At 41.0% G+C, this 18,899-nt stretch overlaps 1 protein-coding gene across 1 annotated transcript in view; it reads right to left on the minus strand.

Annotated features, from left to right (window-relative positions):
* The window catches only part of rbm46 (RNA binding motif protein 46), a 120,639-nt gene that overhangs the window by 32,459 nt on the left and 69,281 nt on the right, over window positions 1–18,899 (minus strand). The window contains exon 3 of the mRNA XM_043708799.1: window positions 14,549–15,016. Coding sequence (XP_043564734.1) covers window positions 14,549–15,016 — 468 coding nt within the window. The remainder of the gene's footprint in view (window positions 1–14,548; window positions 15,017–18,899) is intronic.

Below are 18,899 nucleotides of genomic sequence, written 5' to 3' on the forward strand. Positions count from 1 at the left end.
GCACCTTGCATTTATCTGAATTAAACTCCATCTGTCACTTCTCAGCCCATTGGCCCATCTGATCAAGATCCTGTTGTAATCTGAGGTAACCTTCTTAGCTGTCCACTACACCTCCAATTTTGGTGTCATCTGCAAACTTACTAACTTTACCTCTTATGCTCGCATCCAAATCATTTTTGTGAATGACAAAAATTGGAGGACCCAGCACCGATCCTTGTGGCACTCCAATGGTCACAGGTCTCCAGTCTGAAAAACAACCCTCCATCACCACCCTCTCTCTTGTACCTTTGAGCCAGTTCTGTATCCAAATGGCTAGTTCTCGCTGTATTCCATGAGATTTAACCTTGCTAATCAGTCTCCCATGGGGAACCTTGTCAAACGCCTTACTGAAGTCTATATAGATCACATCTACCGCTCTGCCTCATCAATCCTCTTTGTTACTTCCTCAAAAACTCAATCACGCACAAAGCCATGTTGACTAATCAGTCCTTGCCTTTCCAAATACATGTACATCTTGTCCCTCAGGATTCCCTCCAACAACTTGCCCACCACCGAGGTCAGGCTCACTGGTCTATACATCCCTGGCTTGTCCTTACCACCCTTCTTAAATAGTGGCACGTTTGCCAACCTCCAGTCTTCCGGCACCTCACCTGTGACTATCGATGATACAAATATCTCAGCAAGAGGCCCAGCAATCACTTCTCTAGCTTCCAACAGAGTTCTAGGGTACACCTGATCAGATCCTGGGGATTTATCCACCTTTACCCGTTTCACGGTATCCAGTACTTCCTCCTCTGTAATGTGGACATTTTGCGAGATGTTACCATCTATTTCCTTACAGTCTATATCTTCCATATCTTTTTCCATAGTAAATACTGATGCAATATACTCATTTAGTATCTTCCCCATTTTCTGCGGCTCCACACAATGGCCGTCTTGCTGATCTTTGAGGGGCCCTATTCTCTCCCTTTTGTCCTTTATGCATTTGTAAAAACTCTTTGCATTCTCTTTAATTTTAACTGCCAAAGCTATCTCATGTCCCTTGTTTTCCTTCCTCATTTCCCTCTTTAGTATACTCCTACTTCCTTTATACTCTTCTAAGGATTCACTTGATCTATCCTGTCTATACCTTACATATGCTTCCTTCTTTTTCTTCACCAAACCCTCAATTTCTTTAGTCATCCAGCATTCCCTATACCTACCAGCCTTTCCTTTCACCCTAACAGGAATATACTTTCTCTAGATTCTCGTTTTCTCATTTCTGAAGGCTTCCCATTTTCCAAACGTCCCTTTACCTGCGAACATCTGCCTCCAATCAACTTTCAAAAGTTCTTGCCTAATACCATCAAAATTGGCCTTTCTACAATTTAGAACTTCAACATTTAGATCTGGTCTATCCTTTTCCATCATTATTTTAAATCTAATAGAATTAGGTCGCTGGCCCCAAAGTGCTCCCCCACTGACACCTCAGTCACTTGCCCTGCCTTATTTCCCAAGAGTAGGTCAAGTTTTGCACCTTCTCTAGTAGGTACATCCACATACTGAATCAGAAAATTGTCTTGTACACTCTTAAGAAATTCCCCTCCATCTAATCCCTTAACACTATGGCAGTCCCAGTCTATGTCTGGAAAGTTAAAATCCCCTACCATAACCACCCTATTATTCTTACAGATAGCTGAGATCTCTTACAAGTTTGTTTCTCAATTTCCCTCTGACTATTAGGGGGTCTATAATACAACCCAATAAGGTTATCACCCCTTTCTTATTTCTCAGTTCCACCCAAATAACATCCCTGGAAGTATTCCGGGAATATCCTCCCTCAGTACAGCTGTAATGCCATCCCTTATCAAAAATGACACTCCCCCTCCTCTCTTGCCTCCCTTTATATCCTTCCTGTAGCATTTGTACCCTGGAACATTAAGCTTCTAGTCCTGCCCATCCCTGAGCTATTTTTCTGTATTGCTATGATATCCCAGTCCCATGTTCCTAACCATGCCCTGAGGTTCATCTGCCTTCTCTGTTAGGCCCCTTGCATTGAAATAAATGCAGTTCAATTTATTAGTCCTACCTGTTTGACTCGCTTCTGTTCTCAACTGTACCAGTCTCAGATTGATCTCTTTCCTCACTATCTCCACCCCACCCCCACCTCCCCACCTTACTAGATTAAATCCTCCTGAGCAGCTCTAGCAATTTTCCCTGCCAGTATATTAGTCCCCTTCCAATTTAGGTGCAATCCGTCCTTCTTGTACAGGTCACTTCTACTCCAAAAGAGATTCCAATGATCCAAAAATGTGAATCCTTCTCCCATAAACCAGCTCCTAAGCCATGCATTCATCTGCTCTATCCTTCTATTCCTGCCCTCACTCGCTCGTAGTACCAGGAGTAATCCAGATATTACTACTCTCAAGGACCTTCTTTTTAAATTTCTGCCTAACTCTCTGTAATCTCCCTTCAGAATTTCAACCTTTTCCCTTCCTATGTCGTTGGTTCCAATGTGGACAATGACCTCTTGCTCGCCCCTCTCCCCTGTGAGAACATTCTGCACCCTCGTTGAGACATCCTTGATCCTGCCACCAGGGAAGCAACACACCATTCTGTTTTTTCCCTCCTGGCCACAGAAATGTCTGTCTGTACCTCGGACTAGAGAATCGTCTAACATTTGATCTCTTGAAAGCCGACGTATCCCTCGTTGCATTAGAGCCAGTCTCAACATCAGAAACTAGGCTGTTCATACTACGTTCCCCTGAGAATCCGTCACCCAAAACATTGTCATTTTCCAAAACAGTGTACCTATCCACAAAAGATTCCTGCACTAACTGCCTACCTCTCTTACCCTTCCTGGAGTTAACCCATCTATGTGACTGCATCTGAGACTTTCCCCCTTCCTATAACTGCCATCCATCACATACTGTTTCTGTTGCAAATTCCTCATTGCTTCTAAGTGTCTCTCCAACCAATCCATTCGATCTGATAAAATTCGCAGCCTACTGCATTTATGACAAATATAATCCGCAGTAACCCTTAAACTCTCTTTAAACTCCCACATCTGACAAGAAGTACATATCACTCTATTAAAGACCATTTTTGCTCCTTCAAAATCTACAGACCCAGAAAATAGCACCGTCTTATTCCTCTACAAACACTGCCCCACGTTAAATTAATAGCTATGACTTACATTTTAAGTTTAATCAAGAGACATACCTCCAAAAAACATCTAATCAAGAAAGAATCCACTCGACTCCCTACTGCAGATTCTCTGTGGGCCACACTTAAAAACAACGATTAACTTATCTGATTCTGTGCTGTGAACTTCGCCCAACAGTTCCTCCAAGATTAGTTGTGAATGCCACTGCTTGTTAATTTTCCCAGATGCACTCCGATGTCCAACGATACATGAATTCAAACAGCAAAGGCAGTAACTGTGCAGGGTTTTCTCTCTCTCTCTCTCCTGCAATGACCTCACCATGTGCTTCCTTTTCTGTTCTTCTCTCTTTTAATACTGCTGTTGTTTTGACTTTTTTTTTCAAAGTTCCAAAACAATGCATCAGCATATAAAACAGTAATTGCTGCTCCTGGAATTCGAGGAAATCACCTCCAACACCTAAAATGAGTAAATTCATTTGGGGCATCTCTAATGGCAAACAATATGACTGGGATAACTTAATTCCAATCATTTGGGAAATAATCACAGTACACTCTTAACATGGTCTTCGGCATCTAATGCCACCTTTCTAAGGCTACCTGGGATTCAGGATTACACATTTGATTTAAAATGCTGTATCCGTAAGCTATCCATGATCCACTACCTGTGTAGTGTCTCCCACCCGCCCTCCTCCTCTAACCAAAAAAAGGACTCTCTGCTGTGTTGATAAGGTAAGGATTTTGGTAAATTAAGTTGGTTAACAAAATACTTCCCTTTTTTGTAACTTTAGTCTCAATGTAGGTATATCTTAAGATTAAAAATAGAGACCTAAGGGGCAACCTTTTCACATAGAGGGTGGTACGTGTATGGAATGAGCTGCCAGAGGATGTGGTGGAGGCTGGTACAATTGCAACATTTAAGAGGCATTTGGATGTGTATATGAATAGGAAGGATTTGGAGGGATATGGGCCGGGTGCTGGCAGGTGGTACTAGATTGGGTTGGGATATTTGGTCGGCATGCTCAGGTTGGACCGAAGGGTCTGTCTCCATGCTGTACATCTCAATGACTCTATGAGTCAGGAGGTGCATTATTTGCTGCAGTATTCCTGTGTTCTAACCTGCTCTTGTAGGCGCTATGTTTACACAGTCAGTCTAGTTGAGGTTCTGATCAATTTGTGCGGCATGGTTGTTTAGTGGTTAGCACTGTTGCCTCACAGCGCCAGGGACCCAGGTTCAATTCCAGCCTCAGGGAACTGTCTGTGTGGAGCTTGCACATTCTCCCAGTATCTGCATGGGTTTCTTCCGGGTGCTCCGGTTTCCTCCCACATTCCAAAGATACGCAGGCTTGGTGAATTGCCCATGCTAAATTTCCCATAGTGTTCAGGGATATGTAGGTGAGGTGCATTAGTCAGGGGTAAATATAGGGAAGGGGAATTGGTCTAGATATGTGGAATTGTATGAAACAGGTTGTTGCATGATGGGAAAATTGGCCAATTGGTTGTAATACAAGTTAGCAAAGATCAAAGCACTGCTAACCTCAGAAGGACTTGCCATAGGCTAAGTCCTTGTAAATTCTTTAACCTCAGTAGACCTTGGCAGAGTTTGATTAGCTGGCTCCACATACATTCTGGGATACTGAATAAGCCTACATAAGGATATTCCACAAAATCATCTCAGCCCCAATAAGGATGATATTATGAGGTGATGTACGTGGGACAAGGTTTTGGGAAGTCAATATGATAAACCTCAGCAGTAATAACACAGATCATAATTCAATGTACCAGTTTAATGGATGACTAACCTCTCGTGATACATATTGATAGCTATTGATAAGTTTTAAGTATAACGATTCTTGCTTTTCCTTCTGTAAGCACAAACTTGTAGGGAGACTCAGAACTATGGTCGGCTCTCTCTCTTTTCCAAGTTCAGCCACTCTGCATGCAGTTTCTTTGATAATAAAGACCGATTGTCAGAACAAGTTATGTTGAATTTTTGTTTGAGTTTTGTTTAGCTCTCACAATCCTGTAGCTATTTTCCACCCATTTCTATAGGCGGGTTATTCTTCGGAGGTTAGTGTGGAAGCAGCGCTCTGAAAGCTAGTGCTTCCAATTAAAACTGTTGGACTATAACCTGGCGTTGTATGATTTTTAACTTTGCAACACAGAGTGGAAATATATTTGAGCCCCATTCTCCATGCAGTTGACTCAGGATTAAGAAGGTGCACTTTAAATCAGCCCAACAATTGCAGCAATAATTCTACCCACTTGAAGTATCCTCCTTCGACTTCGGCTGCTGGCTAGATTTTAAAGAGTTGTGTAACAAACTTGCAAAGTCACAAATGGTGTGCATCACATTCCTGTGAGCTCCAGAACTTTCAGTCCTCCCATGTCATTCATAAAGTTCACCTCATCATTCTTCATCACTACCTGACTCTTTCTCTGCCTCTGTAGCCCTGAACCTCCCACCAACTTTCACCAAATACCATTATCCTAGATCTGTCATGTTGATATTCTTGCTCCATGCCTCCTGAGCTGATGCCCAAAGGGAGGCTTTGGCGCAGTGGTTAGGACAGACCTGGGTACAGTAGATATGCCACTGGATTTGAAGTACAGAGCTTCAGGTTAGTGTTGGGCATGTGGGTTCAAATCCGACTAGTACAGATGGTGAAATTTGAATCCAATAAAAATCTATAACAAAATAATGGTCTTCATCCCAAGTTGGGATGGAAATCTGCCATGGACTAGTCATGTCACTCCACACTTGTAGCTACATGGTTGTTTCTTAAAGGCCATCTGGGTATGTAGGGGTGCTGGCCTAGGCAGCAGCATCCTCATTTTGTAAACAAATAAAAACCCTCAAATATACCTGTACTTTTCATTCTGAGACTCCTTCATAAAGACTATTGAATACCTGTCCAGTACCTAAAGACTATGACTCTTAAAAAAAACTAACTGCTCGTCTCACAATATCCTAACTTGATAGTCAAGACCTAACGTTCACCATCACCAATTCACGTTTAGACAGTCACAGTCCTGAAAGTCTACGCACTGCCTTACAATTGCACCAACGCATTTGGAACACTATTATCCATTTCACTATTAATACACCATTAAGAGACACTGTATGACAGTAAATCTTTAATAGACATGCTCATCCCATCAACACTATATCATAGCGTGTTATTTGATAGAATAAAGATTTTAAATGCGATCTGAAGTTCGATTACTTGAGGCATGAAATGTTAATGAAAGCATAGTGCTCTCTGCAATTGAATAAGTTAATACCAACCCAGATACTCGTGCATGTGAATGTAATAATTATACATAATAGTTAGCCATAATAATCATCTGTTTGATCTTTCAGTATCACATTACCCATGGCTAGTTTATGTTAGGATGGATAACTGTTCCATCAGGTAAAATTACTGTCGGGGAGGCAAAACTCAATCATGATTAACGATATTAGCCACTGATAAAATATTCCAAGAACTTGGTGGCTCATATTTGGAAAACTAATTAAAATCAAATCAGGCAGTAGCTTCGGACAGATAATTCAGACGAAAGGAAAGCTTCTTACTAAATAGCACAAGTTTTCAAGATTACGGATGGCTGTTATGGATTTGTGGATGGGGCATTATAAAAAGAAAATTAAGTTGCTTTAATTTAATTGCAATTTAAGTTTGTTCAAGTTAAAATGTGTGTTTAAGATTGCCACTATTAAAAAAAAGCCGCAGTCCACTTTTGAGTTAAGACATTAGAGACAGCTTAAGTCCAAATACATGCTGTTCTGAAAACTATTGAAGTAAAAATAACTCTTAGAATAGAAGCGCAACCATTTTTAAAGGAAGAATCAGTGCTAACTTGCACTGACGAGGTCAGACATTTGACTTAAGGTCTGAAGTTTTTTTTTTAAATTTCATTCATTGAATTTAAATGTCACTGGCTAGGCCAGTATTTCTTGCTCATCCTTAAATGTCCCTGAGGTGGTGATGAGCTGCCTTCTTGAATCACGAAGTTCATTTGGGGGCAAGGATTTTGAAACAGCAACTCTTTAGGAATGGCAGTATTTTTCCGAGACTGGATGGTGAGCAGATTGGATGGGAATTTGCAGGGGGGAATTTTCAATGTATCTCTGACCTTGTCATTTTAGATCGCAGTGGCCATGTACTTGGAACGTTTTGTCTCAGGAGCCTATGTGAGTTGTTGAAGTGCATCTTGTAGCTGGTTCACTGTTTCTGGATGTGGTGCCAATCACACTGGCTGCTTCAAACTGGATACTGTCAAACATTTTCAGTTGTTGAAGCTGTACTTGTCCATGGAGTATACTTCATCACATTCCTGGCTTGTTCTTCCGAGATGGTGGAAAGACTTTGGGGACTCAGGATGTGAATTACACATTGCAGGATTCTCAGCCCCTGACCGGGTATGGAAAATCCAACTCATTTTCTGGTCAATAGCAACCTTCTGGATGTTGACAGTCAGAGATTCATAAAATGAAATGCAACTGAAAGTCAAAAGGGCCACAGTTAAGAGAGTCACACTGCATAGAAACATGCCTTTCGGTCCACCATGTCTATGCCGACCAACAAACACCAAACTACACTAATCCAACTTTTCTGATCCATAGCTGACTATGCTCTAGTTTTTATATTTAAGTACTCGTCCAGATGCTTCTTAAATATTGCAAGAGTAACTGCCTGCAGCACTATCTCAGGCAGCACGTTCCATATAACTATGACTGTCTGGGTGAAAAAAAAATCCTCAGCTCTTCTCCAAACCACTTGCTCCTCACTTGAAAACCGTTGCCCTCCAGTTTTAGACACATCTGTCATGCAGAAGAAATTCTCAAGTTCTCCTCTAGCTGTGCCTCTCATAATTTTGTATACCTGAGATTTCCCCCTCTGACTCCAAGGAAAACAAATCCAGCCTATCCGGTCGCTCCTCATAACAGATTTTCTATTCCAGGGAGCATCCGGGTAAATCTCCTCTGTAGCCTCTCCAATCCAATCACATCCTTCTGATAGTACGGCGACCAGAACCACAAAAGAGTACTCCATCTGAAGCCTAACCATCTTTTATAAAGATAGAATACAGAACGGAGAAGTACAGCACAAAACAGCCCATGTGTTGTGCCGAGGATTATTCCTAATCTAAGATAAAATAACCTAACCTACGCTCCCCTCAACTCACTGCTATCCATGTGCATGTCCAGCTGTCGCTTAAATGTCCCTAATGACTCTGCTTCAACCACCACCACTGGCAACACATTCCATGCATTTACAAAGGCGGCACGGTGGCAAGCACTGCTGCCTCACAGTGCCATGGACTTGTTGGGCCGAAGGGCCTGTTTCCACACTGTAAGTAATCTAATCTAATCTAACTTTCTGCGTAAACAACTCTCCCCTATATCTTCCTCCTATCGTGCCAGTCAATCCTGCCCTGGGAAAAAGTCTCTGGCTATTGACTCTATCCACTTCTCATTACCATGCATACCTCGATCAGGTCACCTCTCTTCCTTCTTCTCTCCAGACAGAAAAGTTCAAGCTTAGTCAACCTCTCTTCGTAAGACAAGCCCTCCAGTCGAGGCAGCATCCTGGTAAACCTTCTTTGCACCCTTTCTAAAGCCTCCATATCTTTCCTACAATAGGGCTACCAGAACTGGACACAATATTCCAAGTATGGTTTCACCAAGGTCTTATAGAGCTGCAGCAAAACCTCTCAGCTCTTAAACACGATGCCCCTATTAATGAAAGCCAAAACACCATATGCTTTCTTAACAACCATATCCACTTGGGTAGCAACTTTGAGGGATCTATGCACTTGAACACCAAGATCCCTCTGTTCCTCCACACTGCCAAGAATCCTGCCTTTAATCCTATATTCAGCATATGAGTTCAAACTTCTAAAATGCATCACTTTGCATTTATTCAGGTTGAACTCCATCTGCCATTTCTCAGCCCAGCTCTGTATCTTGTCTATGTCGTGCTGCAGCCTGCAACAGCCCTCAAAACTGTCATTGGCACCTCCAACCTTTGTGTCATCAGCAAATTTACTAACCCACTCCTTAACCTCCTCGTCCAAGTCATTTATGAAAACTACAAAGAGCAGAAGAGCAAGAACAGAGCCCTGCGGGACACCACTCACCACTGACCTACAGGCAGAATACTTTCCATCTACAGCTGCTTCTGCCTTCTGTCAGCCAACCAATTCTGAATCCAGACAGCCAAAATTCCCTGCATTCTATACCTCCTGACTTTATGAATGAACCTACAATGGGGAACCTTATCAAAAGTCCACATAACACTACATCCACTAATCGACCTTCATATGTCTCATCACCTCCTTAAAGAACTCAATAAGATTTTTGAGGCATGGCCTGACCCTCACAAAGCCATGCTGACTGCCTTTAATGACCCTATGAGTTTCCAAATAGTCATAAATCCTATCCCTCAGAATTCTTTCCAAAATCTTGCTGACTACAGACATAAGACTGACTGGTCTGTAATTGCGAAGGATTTCCCTCTTCCCCTTCTTGAAAAAAGGAACAACATTCGCCTCCTTCCAATTTTCCGGTGCGACTCCCATGGAGAGTGAGGAAGCAAAGATCTTTGGAAGCAGCTTAGCAACCTCCTTTCTCGCTTCCTGGAGTAATCTAGGATAAATCCTTATCAATCTTAATATTTGCCAAAATTTCCAGCACATCAACATCATCAATCATGATCTATTCAAGCCTGTTTCCCAGCTCCTCAAAGTTCTCATTCACAACAAGGTCCCTTTCTTTAGTGAAAACCAAAGCAAAAAACTCATTTAGGGCTTCCCTTATCTGCTCAGACTCCATGCATAAGTTCCTTATGCTATCCCTGACCAGCCCTACCTTCTCCCTGCTCATTCTCTTATTCCTCACGTATGAATAAAATGCCTTTGGGTTCACCCTAATCGTTCCTTCCTAGCTTTTTTTGTGCCCTCTCCTCAGTCCATTTCTGAGCTCCTTTCCAGTCAGCCTGTAATTCTCTAAAGTTGCGCTAGATCCTTGCTTCCTCCACCTGCCTTCTTCCTATTGACGAGAAGCTCCTCTGTTCTCGTCATCCAACGCTCCTTAATCTTACCTCTTCCTCTTCTTGCCTGTCTCAGAGGAACAAATCTGTGCATCACTCGCAACAATTGCTCCTTAAACAGTCTCCACATATCTGAAGCGACTGGGCTTGTATACCCTTGAGTTTCGAAGATCGAGAGGGGATCTGATTGAGAGGTATAAGATTATGAAAGGATTGGACACTCTGGCAGTAGGAAACATATTTCCACTGATGGGTGAGTGCCGAACCAGAGGACACAGCTTAAAAATACGGGGTAGACCATTTAGGACAGAGCTCAGGAGAAACTTCTTCACCCAGATAGTGGTGGCTGTGTGGAATGCTCTGCCCCAGAGGGCAGTGGAGGCCCACTCTCTGGATTCATTTAAGAAAGAGTTGGATAGAGCTCTCAAAGATAGTGGAATCAAGGGTTATGGAGATAAGGCAGGAACAGGATACTGATTAGGAATGATCAGCCATGATTATATTGAATGGCGGTGCAGGCTCGAAGGGCTGAATGGCCTACTCCTGCACCTATTGTCTATTGTCCCTTTCTGTGGAACAATTGCTCCCAATCTGTACTTCCCAACTCCTGTCTGATAGCGTCATGACTTCCTTTTCCCCAAGTAAATATCTTCCCTTGAGAACTGCTTCTTTTCCTCTCCGAGGCTAAAGTAAACGTGAGGCAGTTGTGGTCACTGTCACCAAAGTGTTCTCCTACCACAAGATCTGACACCTGTCCTGGCTCATTGCTGAGCATAATTTGTAACTGATGTGCTTGCTGCTACATTCTACGCTCCTGCTACTGAAGCCGAGCATTGTATTTGACTTCTTCGCCAACCGGTCTGTGCTTCAGAAATCTATGGATGGTACACCAAGATCCCTTTGTTCCTGAGTAATCCATAGAGACCTACCATTATGTATAGACCTTAATAAACATTAAAAAAAAGCAACATCTTGCATTTACAAGAATTAAGTTGTCACTGCTCAGCCCAATTTACTACTGATCAGACTATAACCCAAGACCACGCTCCTCACTACCAACGCCACCAGTTTTCTTGCTTTCTTGTTGGAAACAATTATGCCTGACACATGAATTACTCATGTTAGTTACCACCTGTCAACTCAAACTTGAATATTGTCAGGGTCTAGATTTGAACATAGATATGCATTTGACGAGTCACAAATGCTCTTGGATTTTGTGCAATATATCCCCAGCTCTGGTCTTTTGATGGAGGGAAGGTGATTGTTGAAGTATCTGAACATGACTGGTCCTAAGACATTATGCTGATAAATGCCTGCAGAGATATCCTGATGTTGAAATGGTTGACCAACAAGTACAACCATCTTCCTTTGTGCTAGCTACAACTCCAACCAGCAGAGCTTTGGGTAGGACATAGCCCATCTCGGGGAATCTTGATGTCAACATGAACTGGGTCAGAAGAGTGTTCCTTTGTACTTTTTAAATCCATTTTATAATGTATTCTTGAATCTGCAATGCTGGACTTTTTTTGTAAAAAAAAACTTCTCTATTCTTCCATTAACTGCAACTGAAAAAGCTGACCAAGGGACTTTTGTAACTACGACGGTGCGGTGAGCGGCAACTTGCACACTTTTCACCGTACTCACTTAAGTACAGGTGAAAACAACGCTAATTCAATTCACGCCTTTTAAAAAGCGAATTGAAAAATTGTTATTTAGCATGGATAGAAGGGGAAAAACTTAACTCATTAGTTAAGACACTAAATAATTATAAGTTCATATGTGTACACATAATAGTAGTATCTTTAATTTTAGTGCATTAGACATTAGAGAATTTAATTAGATCCCTATAGACAGTCAGATCAAGGCACAGAGACAGTCTTGATAAAAGTGTACCCTTGGAAAACCTATATTGGAAGTGCCTGATAACACAGAGTCCAAAGTTTGTTATTTAATTTAGTGTCAAAGGAAAAGTCTGATCCCACCATAATCAATGGCTTTTTTAAGTAACTGCCATTGCATATTATACATATAGGTATATTGAAAGTATAAATACAACTAACACGCTAATGTTAAGGAATGCAGCTGAATTCCTTTAAACAAATGGCTGCAGACAGCAGAGAGAAGCCCCCACCTTGCCACCAAGGGGTACTGAATGACAAATGATGTAAACACCAGGGATGAGGTGACATATGACAAGGAACATAAATAGATAACCTGGTAAAAGAGCACAGAGATGCAGACAGCATTGAAAGGGGGTAGAAGAAATTGCAACAGCATTACATAGTCATTTTGACCTCAGGAAAGCAACCAATCACATCCTCACAAGATAACAAACTGCACCCACTTAGCACAATACAGCTGGTAAATGTCTGGTGAAGAGTGTAGTGGTCTGAAGGGACAAGGCAAGCACTGATATCAATGTTGCATGTAATCACTATAATGCAATAAATACAATGTACTTGATAGGGAGAGTTAGAGTACTGCTTCCAGACACCTCTCCCATGCTAAACAGACAAGGAGCTCCTAATAAAGATTGATTTGTGCTGCTGAACACAGGACTTAAGGCTCCTTTTTAAAAATCTCTCGACCCACAGCTGACTATTCTTGAGATCTCCAGGACCTCTCACATGATCAAAGAGGATAGAAAAATTTTGTACAAGGCGGCAGCAATTTCGTCACCTGTCTCCACCAGCATTCTGGGATAAATCCCATTAGACCCTGCAGATGTGTCTACCTTAAAGCTTTTCAAAACACCAAACACTGCCTTTTTTTTATACTGACATGTACAAGAATATCAACATATCCCTCCTGACAATCATATTCCACCACGTCTATATCTGTTGTGAATACCGATACCAAAGTATTCATTAAAGATCTCACAAATGTCTTCCAGTTCAATGCATATATTCCTTTCTTTGTCCATCAGTGGACCTACTTTTTCACTAGATATCCACTCGCTCCTGATAAATGTTTAAAATATATTGGTATTTTCCTGAATTCTGCTTGTCCAAGACATTACATGCCATTTTAGCAATCCTAACTCCTTGTTAGAATTCTTTCCTGCTTAACTTATATTCTTTAAGGGCTCTGTTGGTCTTCAGTTTCCTAAACCTTACATCTGCCTCCCTTTTCTTTTGACTGAGCTCTCAATTTCTCTTCTCATCCAATTACTTTTGCTATATTTATCCTTCATTTTCACAAACTTGCTGATTCTGAAGTCTAATCAACTGGTCTTTAAATGATTCCCACATTCCAGATGTGGATTTATCCTCAATCAGCCATCCCAAACCTACAAGCCCCAGTTCCTGCCTAATACTGTGGTAGTTAACCTTCACCCAATTTAGTACTTTCATGGAGGACTGCTCTTAAAACTTACAGAACTATGGCCACTATTCCCAAAATGCTCCTCCACTGAAACTTTGATGATCTGGCAAGGCTTGTTTCCCCGATACTTTGTCTGGTATGCCCCCTTCTTGAGGATTACTTATATATTGTTTGAAAAAGTTTTTTTAAATATCCTGGACACACGTAATACATTCCCTCCCATCCATGCCTCGGCACTACAAGGAGTGTCAGTTGTCTTTTCTTCCTGATCAGAACGGCAAATAAGCCACACTTTGTTTAAATCACACTGCAGAGAATTTCTGGGCCTGTGTAAGGACTTGCAAATCTGGAATGGAAAGATATCATTCTGCAGGAGGAGTCACTTATTTTGAAAGACGTTTTCTATTTGAAAGAAATCTATAATATAGGAGAGCGATGAAGGCACTGGAGACAGTGCAGAGGAAATTTACCAGGATGTCACCTGGACTGGAGAGTTTTAGTTATGGAGTTTGGATAACTGTAGTTATTTTCCTTGGAGCAGACGTGACTGTGAGGGGACATGACTTAGCTGCATAAAATTATGAAGAGAACAGACAGGAAGAAACTTTTCCCATTGGTGGAAGGACCGATGACCAGAGGGCACAGATTAAAGGGAAAGAGCAGGAAGTTTACGGAGATGAGCGGAACATTTCTTTTAACCAGGGGTTGGTGGGAATCTGGAACTCACTGCCTGCAAAGGTGGTAAAGGCAGAAACCCTCAAACGCTTAAGTAATATTTAGACATACACTTGCAATGCTAAGGCCTACAAGGCTACAGGCCAAATGCTGGGAAGTGGGATTACAAAGTAGGTGGTTATTTTAGACTAGCAGAGACTTGATGGATGAAGGGCTTGACTCTGTGCTGTTGACGTGAGTCAGTGTTTGCTTTTTTCCCCCCGAATTCCTTCTGCAGTAAAATTAGGATTGGTAAATCTGATGAATCAACAAATCCAGGCGTCTCTTAAATTACTCCTAAAAGATTTCAGTACCTGGAATTAGTTTCCGTCTTGCCATTGCAGCAGCTCTATGAGATTCATATTCCACAAATGCAAATCCACGATTCTTTGTCTTGTCAGTGGCACTGGGGTAGACAATAACATCAACGACACCTTCAGTAACCTTCTTCATCTCTTCAAGGATTTCTTCCTTTTTCTTCTCTTTTGGAATTGCACCAATGAACAATCTGCAGTTATCCAAGCTAACACAAACACCAATAAATTTTCCAGGTCGAATTTCATAATTGTTAAGCATTTTGATTGCATTCTGGGCTTCTTCTCTTGTAGTGTACATTACAAAAGCATAACCTCTATTCTCACCACTGAATTCCATCATCAGTCTAAACTCATAAATTTTCCCTGCTCGTTGGAACACAGGTACCAATTCATCTTCATACATGTCTCGTGGAATTTTTCCTACAAAGACTTCACATCCACGAGGTGGTGGTGGACCTTCCCAACCTGTAAAAGAAGGTAATTTTTTAAATTGTTTGATAAAATAAAGAAACTTATCAATATGGGATGAACTAATAAGGTTCGATGTTACACATAAAATGCACATTACAAGATTGATCAGTGATATTAAAAGAAACATTCAATTTTAAATGCCATGAAGTTTGAAATTGAAAGTTTGTACCAAATCACATCTAAAAAAGATAACTTTACTTACAAAATAGTTTATTAATTATTTTACATATGCATTACACAAGCTTCCACCAATCATGTTCTTCCTCAAAGTCAAGAAGGGCTGAGACCAAAAAAAGCTCTGAAATTCCTTTGACAAGGAATCATGTGATGATGGGACTTTTAATTGTGAGTAGAACTTTTAGATTTCAAGTGGGTAAGAACATTAGCTTAATTATTTGTTTACCTTCCACTAGCATAAAGACTGTGGACTAATGCATTTGTATCAAATCCCCAAATCTTCCAGGATTTACAGGATGATATCCAAATTTAACAAGACATGATCTGTGAGTCATATCAGTTACACAGCATGAAAACTGACCATAACCTCAAAACAAACTGATACATACATGTGAAGCTTTGCAAATGATTATTTAATTGAACCCCAGTTCAACTTATCACTTTCTCAAAAACAATTAGAATGGCCTTGCTAACAATGTTTTTATTCCGTGGATGAATACATACTAATAAAAACAACCGTGGTTAAAAGTGGTTTAGAGGTAGGAACTAAATATTCAAGTGCATGGGTCTTTTTGAAAGGATAGATTAGAATAGAATTGTGGTGGGTAGTTTTGTTAGTACAAGGTGGAATGAGTACAATAGCAAGAATAAGATGGATCAGATGATGCAGAATCCATCTAGATGAAGGCAAAAATAACAGTAATGTTGGGGGCTGCCATACGACAGGGAACATGTGATAATTAGGGCACGTAAAAATGGAAGTACACTAATCATGGGTGACTTTAAATCTTACACAGACAAAGGATAGCAAAGAGGAAGAATTTGTAAGAATGTATTTCGGACAGTTTCCTGGAATAATATATTGCAAATCCAACCATATATTAATTTTCGACCTGGCGGTTTAATAAATCATCTCAGAGTAAGAGATCCCCTTGGGAACATTGACGATAAGATGCTAACTTTTTGCATTCAGTTGGAGTGTGAGAAATCTGGGCTACAAACAACTGTGTTGAACTTAAGTAAGGGAAATTACATAGGGATGAGGTAAGAGCTGGCTGAGTGGACCGGAAAAAACGATTAATAAAAAAAAGATGGTCGAGGAATAATAGAAGATATTTAAGAAAATAGTTCATAACTCACAGCAAAGATATACTCCAGTTAAGGATAGCATCAAATTGAGAGAAAGAAGAAGTGACAAAGGTTAGTGTAAATGTGAGGACTGAGAAAGTTTTAAGAAAAAAAGAGCAAAAATAGGGGAAAAAGAACTTTGACAGCAAACCAGCAAAGTACTACAAAAACAAACAGCGAGATTTTCTTTAAATATGTTAAAAAAATAAAGAAACCAAAGTGATCAGAAGCTTTTTAAGAGAAAAAAACTGGGAAAATTGGAAAATGCCAGAAGAGCAGAATAAATACTTTACACCAGGCTTCATGGTACAACAGGTTCATAGCATTCCAAAAAGACTAAATAATCAAGGGGCCAGATGGGTGGGGTGAGGATATATAGTCCATTTGTGCATTTTAAAAATTAAACTGAAGAGGTATGTTACATATATTCAAGGCTGAGATGGACAGATTCCACTAAGGGAACCAAGGCAGGAAATTGGAGTTGATAAACAGCTCAGCCATTCTCATCAAATGATGCAGCAGACTCAACGGGCTGATTCCCCCTTCTGTTTCTACATTTTGTGGTCTTAGCACTTAAAAATTAACGTGATCCCAGACACCAGCAAAAACAAACCAGAAATAAAGCAGCACAAGAGTGCCATTTTATTACTGAAGTTCACACAGTCAATTAACATAAAGTAACAAGCTATAAAATGAACACCATAAAATTTGACTTTATATAATTTGCTGGGTGTCAGCCAAACTCCGATTCTATAGTGACAGGAGACAAAAGCATTGCACCCCCTTACCCACACTAATCAGGTCCTTTCTCTCCACCCCACATGGATGAATCTTTCCAACTTATTTCCCTCCACAAACTTACTCCTGCGCTGTCCACTCATGCCCTCTTCCTTCTCTACACTCTACCACCTAGATTTCACCGTCTTGCTCAAATATAGGGAGATCAAAATGGAAATGCATTGACAATGCTGCAAAAGTGGAAACATTTTACAAAGCAGATTCAAATACTACAGCTATATAAAACATTGATTGCTGAAAGAGAAATCATCAGAGTTCAAACCCCAGAGCCTGAAGTATGGACAACTCTTCCCTTCCATTAAGAATGGTATCTAACGTTGAAATATATTATCTTTAAAATAGCAAATGTATGCCTCAAACAAATCTGCTAAGCAGAGAGTTTAAAAAGGCTGTATAATAAAACATCATAACTATGAGGTGGCTCGCTGGTTCAGTAGTTAGCACTGCTGGCTCACAGCACCAGGGACCCAGGTTCAATTCTAGCCACAAGCAACTGTCTGTGTGGAGGTTGCACAGTCTCCCAATGTCTGCGTTGGTTTCCTCTGGGTGGTCCAGTTTCCTCCCACAATCTAAAGACGTGCAGGTTAGGTGAATTGGCCATGCTAAATTGCCCAGAGTGTTCAGGGATATAAAGGTTAGGTGCATTAGTTAGGGGTAAATTTAAAGTAATAGGTTTGGAGAATGGGTCTGGATGGATAAAGTTAAAAATCACTCAGCATCAGGTTATAGACTAACTGGTTTATTTGGAAGCACTAGCTTTCAGAGCACTGCTCCTTCAGCAGGAGGTTGTGGAGTATAAGATCATAAGACACAGACTTATACCAAAAGTTTACAGTGTGATGCAATTGAAATAGATATTGAAAAAGACCTGTTTGTTAAGTCTCTCATTTTTTAGAATGCATGTGTTGGTTTCATTTCTTTAACATGTAAATCCCAGAACTTTTTAAAAAAAAGTTACATTCTCAAAAGAACGTCAACAATAGGTGCCATATCAGTTCAGACAATGCACTGAAGGTTGCGAGTTGCCCTGTGTGAGGCTATCTGTTTCTAAACTAAAAAAGGGATTTACAGAATCTTACATTTTACAGAATCATGCAGTTTTTTGAGCAAAATAAAATGTAATTCTGCAAGTACAAATTCACCCCAAACACTTATGGACGTATGCATATGTATGTATGTGTGTGTGTGTGGGGGGGGGGTGTGGTGGTGGTATGAGTATCTGAGAGTGTGTGTATGTGTATGTATGTGAGTGTGAGTGTAAAAGGGTATAAGTCTGTGAGAAGATGCGTGTGTGGGTGTGTATGTGTGAGCTAATGAGAGAGCTTGTGTATGAGAAAGGGTCTGTGTGAGTGCATGGGTCTGTAGGAGTGTGCATGCACGTGTGAGACAGTGTGTAGTGCAGTGGGATCACCTGTAGTGTGACATGAACCAAAGGCCCTGGTTGAGGCCATCCCCATGGGTACCGAAGTTGGCTATCAGCTTCCGCTCCACCACTTTGTATTGTTGCCTGTCCCGAAGTCTGCCTTGGAGGATGGTCATCCAAACATCCGAGGTCGAATGTCCTAGACTGCTGAAGTATTCTCCAACTCGGAGGGAACACTCCTGTCTGTTGACTGTTGTGCGGTGTCCACTCATCTGTTGTCGTAGCCTCTGCTCGGTCTCACCAATGCACCATGCCTCAGGGCTCGGTTTGGGTGGGTTACTATATTTCTGTTGAATAAAGGGAACTATGGAGCTATGAGGAGCTGGCCAAAGTTCAATGGTGCAATACCTT

This window comes from Chiloscyllium plagiosum, chromosome 19 (assembly GCF_004010195.1).
Source record: "Chiloscyllium plagiosum isolate BGI_BamShark_2017 chromosome 19, ASM401019v2, whole genome shotgun sequence".
Classification (NCBI taxonomy): Eukaryota; Metazoa; Chordata; class Chondrichthyes; order Orectolobiformes; family Hemiscylliidae; genus Chiloscyllium; species Chiloscyllium plagiosum.